Genomic DNA, 14,143 nt, shown 5'->3' with positions numbered 1-14,143 from the left:
ATGTCAATTGTCCATCACGTGGGTCGTCCATCAGGTGGGACCCACTTAAAGTGGATGGTCCATCATGTTGGGCCACAATTTGATGTGAACCCTGCATTATGTGGGCCCACCTTGATGTGGACCATTCATCATGTGGGGGCACCTTCAATATGGGGCGTTCATCATGCAGGCCCACCTTTGATGTCCATCCATCATGTGGGTCCCACCTTTGATATGGACTGTCCATCGTGTGGGGCCCACATGATGTGGATAGTCCATATGTGGGTCCCACCTTTGTTGTGGACCATCCATCATGTGGAGCCCAACTTTCAATATGGGTTGTTCATCATGTAGGCTCACCTTTGATGTCAACCTTCTATTATGTCGTCCCACCTTCAATGTCCACCATCCATCATGTGGGTCCCACCTTTGATGTGGGTTGTCCATCATGTGGGGCCACACTTGGATGTGGGGCATCCATCATGTGGGGCCCACCTTTGATGTGACCGTGCATCATGTGAGCCCACCTTGATGTGGACCATTCACCATGTGGAGCCCACCTTTACTGTGGGTTGCTCATCATGTGGGTCAACCTTAGAAAGATTCTAAAGAGGAGAGGGTAAGATGGGAATTAGTCAAAAAAATTAAGGCCAAACTTGTCCATAAATTAATTTAAAAAAATGTCTACCCGCTTAAGCCAAATAAGCTCTAAAGGAAAAAGTGAGCTCCCTATCACTTTTTTAAAGAGTTTTTTGGCTAGTTTCTAAAAGAATAAGCTCTAAAATTAGAACTTTACCAAACGGTCTATTTCGAAATTAAGAGCTTATTTTTTAAATATAAGCAAATAAGCTCTTATTAGTAGAGATGCCAAACGGCCCCTAAGAGAGTTCATCAATTAGTACGAGCAGAGAATGACCTAGGAACAATATTGCCAACATGTTGGGCAACAGTACCACGCCCAACGGCAACAGGATCCAAATAATGACTACGAGTCACCTCATCCCTCCATGTGGGGATGAAATATGGCCGGAAATGTGAACTTTTGGATTCATTTACTTTTATGTCTTAATTATTGTATGCTAGATGCATTTGCATTATATAAACTCGTTTTGATTACTATTGGAGGGATTTCTTATAACAGCGCATGCTTTCTAGGCCCAATTAAATGAAAATTTAATATTTAATGTTTTTTTTGTAATTTTTTATTCCTGAATATGCAAATATGTATATTTAGGCATGTCCTGAAGTTTGACTGAAAAAATCTATTGTTTTCCACATGTTTCTCCCTTTTCCCCCACATTTCTAGTTATTGGCGATAACAATATTATATCTTTATCTCTAGGTAGCAAAACTTGTAGCGATACTGACAACTCGAACACTAGTATAAGGTCCTAAGCTATGCATTGTTTGACTGGACTAATGCCAGTACATTCCAAGTCTATTAATATAGTTTATAAATGTAAGAAGACGTATGAAAATACAAGCAATACATTCAAAAGCAAAAGAAGACTTAGAAGACCAGAAATATACTTGTGAATAATGTGTGCTTGTGGCTCAAACTCACATAGAGTTGCACGGTAGCTCAAAATCATCCATAGTTTTTAACATTTATTAATTATTTTTAAATTAAATTATTAATTATATTTTCAAAAAAATATCAAACACCCCTAAATGCTCTAACAAAGCAGTCAATTGATTGCTAATAAAAGAAATTTCAAAAAAAAAAAAAAATCAAATATTTTTTTATTGTTTTTAATTAAAAATAAATTTTTTCTGAAAAAATCTCCAAAACTACATGAATCGGTAGATAAAGCCTCATACATGTTTGATTTCTTGTTTGGGCAGTAAGATTGCAACTAATTTGGGAGACATTGAGGATTTTTCGATTTTCCCCAATTTCCCCCAAATCGGACCACCTACCATCAAATCTCGAAATCGAAAGGTTCATATCCTTTTTTTTTTCCTGTAAAACATGAAGAATCAAGAATTTCTAACATTTTAGCACTGATTTAATATGATTTAAACAAACAAAAAAAAATGATCAAAATGCAAACTAGAGGTATTTAGAAGGCTCGAAAACTTTGTTTTTCTCCCAAAAGATTCAAGAGGATGGACTGAAATCCACCCTAGACGTATTTAGAAAAGGGAAGAAAGAAGGAAAAAGACGAAAAATCAAATTTTTTTGATTTTTTTTCTCAAAACAATGTCGGTTCCTGACGGTATCGAGTCTATCGACGATATCGTTGATACATAGGGAAAAAGCTAAAGAAACAGTAACAATATCTCATGATATATCGCGATATTTGCAGTATCATGCAATATTGTACGATACATTGTGATACATTTAGCAATATCATGGATTTTTTATACTCCAGCAGCATTTCATATGCTGGGCTGCAATACCGATAATATCGCCCGATTTATTGGCCAATATTATCGATACTTCAAACATTGTTTTCTATCCACCACAACCCTTCAGAACCCAACCCATCTCAGCAATGAAATTTCTCTACAGACTCAAGATCCACTTACCACACCACCACCACTAGGAAAGAAGAGCCGAATTCTGTTCTCAGATTCTATCAGTCCCAACTAGCCTTTGATCCAGTGGACTGAACAAACCAGAGGAATCACCCACCAAAGGAAACAAACTTTTCACTATTGAGATGTCGATTGCAGCCAATAGCACATCATAGATAATGCGTGCACATAACACTACAATTTGCATGGTACCATGCAACTTGAGATTCTAACATCCATCAACAGATGATGACACAGAGACACTGTTTTGCATAGTTCCATCCATCCTGAGATTCCACACCATATCATAAAACACAGCTTCATCCACTTTTTAACTTGAAGGGGAAGATAGCACAAAGTAAACTACATGTTTTGAGATATTTCCTAATATCCACATATTAGTTATGCTTCCCAATAACAAGGCACGGATTTTTTTTAAAATTGCACCGTGTTGTTGAGTAAAGAGTACAAACTACATGTTTCTAGTATATTACACAATATCCAAATATTAGTTGTGCTTCTCACATAATAAAGATGCAATTTTTTACAATTCGTGTTGTTGCACATGATGTTGTTGCTACTGTTGTTGGTGTTATTGCCGTTGTGCTACTATCATTATTACCACTATTATCATCATCACCATAATTTCTTTTAGATTTTTTTTCATATGAAACTAAATTATAAGTTTATGGTTTTAAATTATTTGCATAGACTTGTCGCAAATCTGACTTTCAAAAGAACTCACAGTTGTTGAATTCTATTCGAATCTATTAGCTAGTGATGGTGGGAGGCATCCATTGCTAGACAATTGCCTTTTCATCACATTTCGAAAACCAGTTCTAGAAGAAGACATCAAGTGTGTTGTTGAGTCGAGTACAAGGCTCCAGGGCCTGATGGCTTTCCTATTGCATTCTTTCAAGTATTTTGGGGGACGATCAAGAAGGAGGTAGTGACTTCGTTCAAGAGTTTTGTGAAAAGTGTAGGCTTGCTAAAGGTTTGGGAGCCTCTTTCATAGCTTTCAGACTTCCGGACTTTTAGTATAATCGGAGGTCCCTACAAGGTCCCAGCAAAGGTTTTAGCAAATAGATTCAAGTTTGTGCTATCTTTCGTTATATCAGAAAATTGAGGCGGTTTTGTAGTAGATGGGCAAATACTAGATAGTGCATTGCCAGCCCACGAATGCATCAACTCAAGACAAAAGGAAGGTAGAAAAGGTGTAGTATTTAAATTGGATATCAAAAAGGCGTATGATCATGTCAGATGTGGTTTCCTCAAGTATATGTTGAGACGGCTAGGCTGTGGAGGTAAATGGATTAGTTGGATGCATGAATGTGTTTCTTTGGCTTCTTCTTCGATCTTGGTGAGTGGTTCTCCTAAGAGGTACTTCAAAGCCTCACGAGGTCTAAGGCAAAGGGATCCACTTCCCCCCCTATTTATTCATGGTGGTTGCTTAAGCTCTTAGTAGAATGCTATCTAAGGGCCAAGAGGCGGATCTCATTTCTAGCTTTCGTGGGGCTTCAAACAGGGTCAAGCTTTCTCACCTTCTATTTGCGGATGTAGCCGTGATAGAAAACTTGTGGAAGATTTTGGGGTGTGTTTTGAACAAGTATCAGGGCTAAAAATCAATGTCATGAAGAGTGAGATGCTTGGCATTGGGCTCAACAAGGAAGAGTTATATGCCTTTGCGAACATGTCAAATTCGACATGTGTTCCTTTCCATCGACATACTTGGGTCTACCGTTGTAGGTAAACCTCCAAAGCACTTGTAGAGTAGGGTAATAGAAAGATTTGAGTGGAAGCTATCTAGGTGGAAAGGAAGGCACTTGTCCTTGGGGGGGCATATTACACTTATCAAGACGGCCTTATCCAACCTCCCTATATATTTTGTCTTTGTATAAATGCCTATGATCCATTTTGGACAAGTTAGAGAAATTGTGAAGGGATTTTCTATGGCAAGAGGCTTTTGACACCGATTTCATTTGCTCAAGTGAGCAAAAGTTTGCAAGCCAATAGACGAGGGCAATGGTGGTATCAGAGATCTCGAAGCTATGAATGTTGCTCTTCTTGGCAAGTGGCATTGGAGATTTGGAATCGAATAAGGAAAATTATCGAGGGAAGTCATTGCATCCAAGTATGGCATAAAAGAGGGGGGTTGGGAGGTCAAGAAGTCTTCATACTATTGTGCTTCCGGGAATTTGGAAGTCAATAAAGACGGCTGCTCCTTTGGTCAAACCTAGGTTTATCTTTTCCCTAGGTATTGGAAATCAAATCTGTATTAGGGAAGACAGGTGGTGTGGCAATAGGTCATTGGCTTCCTTTGCTTGGCTGGTAGGAAGGAAGAGCATCCTAACTGTCGAGTGTCGACAATCTTCAAGAGCAGGCCATGATTCTTTCCAACATTTGTCTTCTTCATAAGGGAGATGCAAAGTCGATCGACCACTTATTCTTGCATTGCCCATTCGCATGTCAGGTGTGGTCACATTTGCTAAAGGTTATTGGTGTCGATTGGGCGATGCCTCAATCAGTAGACCAAGTGTTTTGGATGTGGCATGACGTCCGGCTTATCAAGGAGAGGCTTGTTCTATGGTGTCTGTCTTTGCTTGCAGCTCTTTGGAACATTCGGGGTGACCGTAACACTCGGTGCTTTTGTAACAAAGCGGGGCCTTGGGAAGAAGTTGTTTGGAAAATTAAGCAGGATGTCTTCGAATGGGCAGCAGGGATCAATCATGTTAAAATTCATATTGCTTTTTCTGTAATGGGTCTGTAGTGCAAGTCCTCGCTAGCTGTTTTTTTTTATATTCTTTGCTGTCTTGTCAGTCGCCGAGCAGCTTCTTAATAAAATGAGCATATTATCCTTCGAAAAAAGAAAAGAAAAGAAAAGAAAGAAATCATGTCCAGCACCAGCAAACTACGTATTGGGGTCATAGTAAATACAGCATTTGACGAATGAACATAAATACGAATGCTTTTAAGATTTAAACAGTGGATGGCATCACAAGGAGAATAACAGCTATATATTGGCAATTTGTTTGGGTCTGATCAGGATTAAAGATTCAACGGCTGCGGAGGCAGAAGCCGTTCTTCAGGCCATCAGGATGGCACTGGAGCTTCAGTTGTTAACAGTGACTGTTGAGTGTGGCTTCAGTTATTCACAGTGAATGGAGGGTGGAGGATTTATTGGAAGAAATAAATGAGCCTTGGGAGCACTATGTGGTCTCCTTCTCTAAGGTTCACAGAGAGGCAAACGGAGGTGCAGGTGGGCACATGAAGAGAGGTGTTGTTAGCTGCGTCTTTCATGTGGAAGTAAGATGTTGATTGCATCGTTGTGTTGGTGTTTTTATATCTGGTTTTCGCTCTCTTCATGTTGCCTAAGGACTGTAATTTGATTGTAGTGTGTTGCTCTTTGCTCTTTCTAATAATATTTTGGCTCATTCATCAAAAACAAAAAACAAAAAAGCAAAAAAGAAAATGAAAAAGGCATTGATAAGTTGAAACACAAATGCAGAAAATGCAAGGACAAGGAGAAGACAACCTCTTATCGATATTTTGAGGCACTAAAAGGCTATGACCAGAAAAACCAAGCACTGATGTCAGAAATGATGGAAGGAAATTCACATCTGAAGAAATTAGCTTCTTCTGGTAAACAATCAACCCCAAAAAATCCGCAAAAGCAGGTGCCAGTACACTATGAGCCAAAAAAGAGTCGTTCCCTGCCATTGAAGTGTATTAGAACATAGCGATACCAACAAGCAAAGATAAACCAAATGGGGCAACTAGAAATGCTGTAACAGAGGAAATACCATTTTTCATGGTAGTAATATCAATATTTTGCATTAGATTGAGAAGGGCTTCAATGCAATTCAGTGCAGACATCCGTATATCCTGGAAAATTAAAAAGACAATGCATCATCCTCTGGAATCAAGCAAAATATAAACTGAATCAATAATAAAAATATATAAATATATGCAATGTTTAATAAAAAGCATATCAAAACAAGTAATGTAAATAAACACCAAACAGCATGCTTTTCCATAATATAATCAAATTTTCAAAAACTATCAAGACTACTACTTACGAAACCCAAGAGTTCAACGCGCAAACCTGGTTCTTGTTAGAAAGTGGAACAAGGAGTGAAGGAAATTCAAGTAGGAGTTGCCTCTGTCTGCTGGTATTGGTACCACCCTTTTTGGATGCAAATGTGGAACACAGAGTCACAAAAGAATGAAGACTCTCCACTTGACTTGAGACAGCAAAATCTACAAGACGAACCCACATTTTTATGTTTAGTAAAATTTGATAAGAAAAAACGTTAGTTGTTTTAAAAGATAAACATAAACATTAGAATCTAAAGACACTGGAAACAGAAGCTAAAACACCAAGCATCAGTCATCAACCACACCACTTAGAAGCAAGGCATATAAACTCAGAAATCAAACTCATGACCACCCAAAACTATCTCATGTGCTGCACTGTTCAAGAAAACATCTCTGATTGGCAGTAAGCTGACTTTCGATTATAAAGAAACTTACATCACTGAGTCGAAAATAAAATCTGAAATAGACGAGAAAGAATCTGTTGCTGATTTTTTAAAAATGCATACCTTGCAGAGAAGTTTCTTTTGATTTCTGTTATAAATTTACTTTTGGGAGTCCCAAGGAACTCGTTGTAGAAATCAATAAATTGTGTTAACCGTCAAACCATTTTTACAGTACTTTTTTTTCTTTTGCGAACCAACACAAATTTTAATAAAGCAGCACTGAGATAGCACAACAACTACAAACCAAGCTGGAAAAAAAAAAAAAAAAACACCGTAGAAAAGCAAAGAGCAATCTTTCAGCCCCTCTATACATAAGGCCCAGCCTACTAAAAACAACAAAAAACCCTGCTATAAACCATTTCTTTTGAACTGATCTCATTTCAAAAACATCTTCCATTCCTCACTCCCCAAATGGCCGACAGGCCAGCCAAAAGGCCAAGTCTCCACAAACCCCTAGAATGCTTCCGCAAGACCACCCCATGCCACGCCAATAGAAGGTCCCCCATCGATCTTGGCATGACCCAATCCATGCCAAATCTTCTTAGAATACCACTCCACACACTGGTTGCAACGGGGCAACGGATAAAGAGATGATTCCTTGACTCCGCACTTGCCATACACATGATACAAACATTTGGGATCACCATTGACCACTTCTAAAAATTATCCACTATTAGGACCTTCTCCTTACGACCATCCAAAAGCCACGATTTTTGTCAGGTGCTCTCTCCTTATCGCCCATCAACAAACCATGAACGACAAAATAAAAAGACCGCCCCGAGAACATACCAGAGTCATCCTTCCCCCAAATCAATTTGTCAATCTCCCCTTGCCAACATAATCCAATGCGATTTAGTAATGCGACAGTCTTCAACCTCATCGTCAAGAAGAGCTCTTCGCCATGGAGGAGACCAAACGACCCGACCCCCATATGAGAAAAACAACACACCACCTTCATATCAGTCCTGAAAAGACAAGCCAAACACGGGAACTCCTCCTACAATAAGCAATCACCAACTCAAAGAGTCCTCCCAAAATTGAATTTTCTCACCATTACCAAGGAAGAAACCGATATTCTCCATAAACTTTGCATTGATAGAAAGCACCCCTTTCCAAATAGACAAAGCTTTATACATAGAAGCAATGCTTTCCGTATCATTATCGCATAATGTATCGCACCCTCTAGATACAAATACATATCAGTTATCGCATGGGCCATATTGGTTGTATTGTGTAACGTATCGTTGTTGTTGGGAAATATGGGGAGACATTGAGAAATTAGTTGAATTTTTCAATGAAACTTCAAAGATTGTTAAAAAAAGACATCGATACACATTTCGAAAGAAAAACATCACAAAAAACAAGTGCACATAATAGGTTTTGTTTGTATGAGGTCCTAATCTATACGTTGTCTAATTGAATTGATGCAAGTACATTCAAAGTTTATTCATATGATTTATAAATATAAGAAGACATGTATGAAAACACAAACAATACATTTAAAAGCAAAAGAAGAAGTAAAAAACTAGAAATATACCTATGAATAATGTGTGGTTGTGGCTCAAAACCACAGAGTAGTGCAGTGGCACAAAATCATCATCTGCATCTCAACGGGGCTAGGCATAATATTATTATTCCACAAACCAATAATACTATGCCCAGGTCATAGAAGAATGATACCAATGAAGATACTCTATAAAATAACGCTAGTACTCATCCTCTCCAACTTGAGAAAATTGGGGAAATTTTAATTTTTGTTTAATTTTCAGCAAATCAGCCTATCTTCCCCCCAAATCTCAAATTTAGACTGTATATGATGATGATTTCATCAAACACTCGTATATACTCTGAAATAGGAGCCAATTGATCCCTAATCGAAGTGGAATTTCGAAAAAAAAATATTTTTTTAACATTTTTTATTAATTTTTAACTAAAAAAATCCCAAAATTACCAAGAATCACTAGATTAGGTTACATATATGTTTGATTTTGTGTTTGGACACAGATTGCAACCAATTTGCAAGAAATTGGGAAATTTCAATTTTTTTCAATTTTCCGTAACTCAACCCATCTCCCCCAAATCTCAAAATCGAAGTTACAAATCCATGATTTTTCATGCAAAACATGAAGAATCATGAATTTGTGAACCATATGACACTGATTAACATGATTTATAATAAATCAATAAAAATGGGTCGAAAAAATATGCTCACCGGATCTAACAAGTGGGATATATCAGCACTACTTTTATGTTTCGTATCGCATAGGTCGGATACAAGATATATCGTGTGATATATTTACCGATATCGTCAAAACTGAAAACATTGCATATAATAAGTCCTAGTACACCATCTACCATCCTGGCAACCGTACTTATTCACCATGACCTCCCTCCATAGCACTTCCTTCTCAACTCCGAAACTCTAAAGCAACTTCCCAAGAAGAGCTAAATTCATCAACTTAAGACCCCTATTGCCCGCCCCTCCATCTTCAAACACCCTGCACACTGTCCCCCAGTTTACAATATGAACCTTTTTTGTCCTCCAAAACGTGCCCCAATAAATCCGATCTCATTTTTTTCCAAACAATCTAGCACCACCTTCAGGCACTTGAAGAGTGGCATGAAGTAATTGATAGATTGGATAAGGCAACTTTAATGAGGGTAATACAACCACCGAGAGACAAGTAACGGCCCTTCCACTTCGCACGTTTCCTTTCAAACCTCTCAATCACCATGCGAATACTCAACTTTCCAATGCAAAGGGGCAAACCAAGGTATGTGAAAGACCTCGCCACACATCCAAAAGTCCTTGCCAACTACTCCAACTCCCCTTTAGATAGCCAAATACCTGACATCTTGATTTTGGTGACATCAACTTTCAAACTTGATACCACGTCAAAGCATCTGATGATTCTTATCATGTCCACTTTTCCAACTTCAACTTCACCCAAAAAAAAAAAAAAAAAAGTGTCATCAGTAAACTGAAGGTGGCTTACCAGAGCTGACAATTTTTTGACATTCAACCCACTATATAAGCTCGTCTCTTGCCCGCAAACCAACATCCTACTCAACGCTTCCGCAATCACGATAAACAGGAAAGGAGAAAGTGGGTCTCCTTGCCTGCCTAATGCCTCTCAAACTACAAAAGAAGCCTTTTGGGGATCCATTAACCAGCATCGAAAATCTGGCTATACTTGCACTATCCCTTATCCACTGCCTCCACTTACTACCACACCCAACCCAACCTGACTAATGGTGTAGTCCAGAAAGCCCCAATCGACATGATCGCAAGCCTTCTTGATATTCAAATTACACACAATACCTTTCACCCACTTCTGTGCCTGGAGTCAATACACTCATAAGCAATAAATGCACTATCCAGCATCTAGCAACCCATCACAAAAGCTCCTTGGTTATATGATATGATAATTCCCAAATCTTGCCTAAATTTGGAAGCTAGCACTTTGGCGAGAATTTTATAAGGCCCACCAATAAGACTAACAGGTCATAAATCCTCAAAACTTTCCGCACATGACACTTTAGGGCTGTAGCTATAAACAAAGCCCCCAATGTCTGTTGAAATCCTCCCTCTTCCAGAAAATTCCACCATAAAGTTCATCACATCACCTTCACAAGATTCCATTAAAAAAAAAAAAAAAAAAAGGGCCATGTGGAAGTCATCTGAACCTGGAGCCTTGTCCCTGCCCATCGAAAACACCAACGTCTTGACTTCTTCCTTTGAAGAAGGAGCCTCAAGGGATGCAGCCTCATCAAACGACAAACTGTTAGAAGGCAGATTGTCGAGTTTAGGCCTTCTCCAATCTTCAACCGACAACAGATCCTTACAGAAACGAACCACTTCCTTGCAAACTTTATCTTTTTCTTCAACCCTTTTTTCCTTCCACAACTACCCTGCTTATCTTGTTACACCTAGCCCTCATACTTGCAATACTATGAAAGAACTTTCTGTTTTGTCTCCCTCCATAAGCCAAGAAGCTCTCGATCGTTGCTTCTATTTTATCTCTTCTTCTTTCAAACGGCCTGAATAATCTTACACCAGTTTCTTCCAGAGACAACTCCTTGCTAAGGACTACAACTTCCACCTTCAAATCAATATCATGTATACTATCCAAAAAAAATTTAGTTTCTCTTACCCTTTTCCAAAAACATCCCTCTTCCATATTTTATTTTTTTCTTTCAGGAGCCTTAACTTCTTGCCCTGTTGGAATCCTACAAAGCCCTCGACATTGACAGATCTCCTCACCTCCCTTTTACAGTAATTCATTCCTTCATTTTAAATTTCTTTTGTTTCGGAACTCGAACAAGATCAAAACTGGTCATGCATTAAGTGATAGACAAGTCCAAATATAAAAGCAAAATTCAAGAACAAAAGGAACACTTTGGAAACCAAAATCAACCCTGCTGCATTGCCTATGCTTTAGCAACAACAAATCTCAAAACCATTGAGAGGCCAAAGGTATGGGCGATAGATAAGCTAAAGATGGGTTTTGTAGTGCTTATTTTTGTATATTCGGGAATTTCTGCTCCCTTGTAGCCTTCATCATAATAATATTTATTCATCGAAAAAAAAAATCAGCACCATAGAACTGACCATGATGTATAGAAATGGATATAAGTTTTATTATGAAATCCTAGTAAAATTGCGAGACATCCTGATTCAACCCAAAACAAAACTGGAATCGGTCCAATGAACCCCAGGATCACCAAACAACCACTTAGATAAAACTAAAGAGAGAAAGGTCATTCCAAAATGGGTTCAAAAAGGGTTCAATACCTCAATTACTCGTGTCAACCAATGTCATAACCAGGTAACATGGACAACCAACAAAAATTTGCCACCACAAATGACTTTGGCAATGCATACACTTGATGTTAACACATGTAGTTCAAGGTACAAAATCAAGCAAAATGCCACAGCCTATTCCTCTATTCAACCTAGAGATTTGTATATATGATTTTAGTGTTCATCCAAATCGAATGTCAAAAATGCCAAAAGAAAGTTGCAGAACACGGTTGATGAAGTCCACAATCAAGGGTGATGATAGTCAAACCTTCTTCAGTAAAAAACTTGGATAGAAACCTAACAAGAGGCATGTCACTCTTTATTGCAAGCAAATGAAGATGTTCCTTGAATATATCCTTTAATGGGGATGTCGCAGAAAAGACAAACAGATCCTGAAGTATACCCAGCCACTCTGCATTTTCAGCCTGCGGAAAGAAGGTTTACAAACTAAGGTGTTTTCACATAATATGCCTTTGGATCCAGCAACGATCTGGATATAGAAAACTAGGAAAAATCATCAAAGATAAACAACAGCATAAACTAAGGGGCAAAGGTGAGTAAACAAACCGAGGTATCCTGCAGAGAAATTGTGGTAAATGATTTAAGCAAGCTCCAATATATGCAAATTAAAATATTTGAATTCAGCACTCCGAAGTTCACATCAAACAGTTTATCCATGACTCCACTGTAAGCCTTTTCCAGATTTTCCATGTTGCACTGCAAACCAGATGACAAAAAAGAAATCAACAGATGAATGGAACCCACGGATCAGCAATCTCAAGATCACAATGTACAAAACCAAATTCAAATCCAGCTCCCAACTAGAAAGTATCATGTAAGGACAAACCTCTTCTCCGAAAACACCACTGCCACTAAACTCCATCTCATGCCACTCATCCTTAAGAACTGGCAATGAAACTTGAAATAGTGTTGAAAAGCTGCTAGCCACTGTTAAGTAGAAGACAATAGAATCAACTCTCTAGGCAATTTAGGGTAACTTTTGATGAAACAAGCAATTATCTGCCATCGCCCATCGTGAAAGACATTTAATAGCATTAGAAGATAGAAAAGGAATTTCCAGTAGACAATAGGTCCCAGATCTGAAGCACCAAGCAACACAAAAATGGGATAGCAACAAGAATTGGACTCATTGAGAATGATCATTCCCTGGCATTAAAGATGGGATGGCAATGCAAACAGCAAGTCTGATTATCTTGCTGATTTTGGAAGAGCATATGCAACCCCACAAAAAACATGTATCCAAGTGAGCCACACCTGTTAGAGGCCAAGGAAATAAAAGTTGATCAAATTATAACTTTAAAGCAGGCTTTTAAAAACTCCACCACAATGGAATTTGCATCTCCCAATTCAAGCATAACGAAGTAGAAAACTGCTTTTTTATTAACTAAATGCCCACCACCCATCTTCCTCACTAGCTAACATGAACGAGCTCACCACTGGTTTTCTACGAACACACACAGATTCATCTTAAACCAACACACTATATAATGCAAGGGCATTTCACACCGGGCTCGAGTGGGGTAGCCTGTGAGATGCGGGGACACACTCGGGGTGGGTGGCCGGTGTGAGGCAGTACCCATGTGATTTAGGGCCCACGAAGGGGGTTCAGCCGAGGTCCTAACCCATGAGATGTGGGGCCTGGGCTATGAGATAAAGGGATTGATTCACCATGCTCTAACAATTCAAGCTTTTAGAGCAAGTGGTTAATTGTCCTACATTAAATTGGTATCAGAGTGGGAGGTCTCGTGTTCGAGACTCCTCACCGGGGGCGATTAATGCAGGGGCATTTTCACACCAGGCTTGAGTGGGGTTGCCTATGGGATGCAGGGGCACACTCGGGGTAGGTGGTACCCATGTTATTTGGGGCCCACGAAGGAGGTCTCGTGTTCGAGACTCCTCACTGGGTGTGATTAATGCAGGTGGGCAGCCCGTGTGAGGCGGTACCCATGTGATTTGAGGCCCACGAGGGAGTCCTAACCCATAAGATGTGGGGCCTGGGCTATGAGATAAAGGAATTGATTCGCCATGCTCTAATAGTTCGAGCTTTTGGAGCAAGTGGTTAATTGTCCTGCATCACTATATAGGAACAGATAATAAGACCATTTCAAATTATCTCTAAATGCTTGACCCCCATCCACATCTAGCCACAACAAGAGCATAACTCGAAAATTTCTACGGACAAGTACACGAGTGCACTTTCACGTGTAATTTTGCCAATATATTTTTTATATTAATACAAGCAGTGTTCGTAATATCGATACTATCAGCCAATATTATCGTT

General features: G+C 39.0%; 1 protein-coding gene across 3 annotated transcripts in view; it reads right to left on the bottom strand.

Moving 5' to 3' along the window:
- The window catches only part of LOC131233979 (uncharacterized protein At3g06530), a 102,102-nt gene that overhangs the window by 39,602 nt on the left and 48,357 nt on the right, over positions 1-14,143 (bottom strand). For all 3 annotated transcript variants that reach the window (XM_058230905.1, XM_058230907.1, XM_058230906.1), the window contains exons 17-22: positions 12,689-12,789; positions 12,409-12,558; positions 12,110-12,266; positions 6,602-6,756; positions 6,300-6,381; positions 6,032-6,209 (exon numbers count right to left, since the gene is read on the bottom strand). In XM_058230905.1, the coding sequence (XP_058086888.1) occupies positions 6,032-6,209; positions 6,300-6,381; positions 6,602-6,756; positions 12,110-12,266; positions 12,409-12,558; positions 12,689-12,789 (823 nt within the window). The remainder of the gene's footprint in view (positions 1-6,031; positions 6,210-6,299; positions 6,382-6,601; positions 6,757-12,109; positions 12,267-12,408; positions 12,559-12,688; positions 12,790-14,143) is intronic.

The sequence above is a fragment of the Magnolia sinica genome, chromosome 18 (genome assembly GCF_029962835.1).
Source record: "Magnolia sinica isolate HGM2019 chromosome 18, MsV1, whole genome shotgun sequence".
NCBI lineage: Eukaryota > Viridiplantae > Streptophyta > Magnoliopsida > Magnoliales > Magnoliaceae > Magnolia > Magnolia sinica.
Note: the sequence above shows the minus strand (reverse complement) of the source record. Positions and strands in the feature narration are given on the sequence as shown.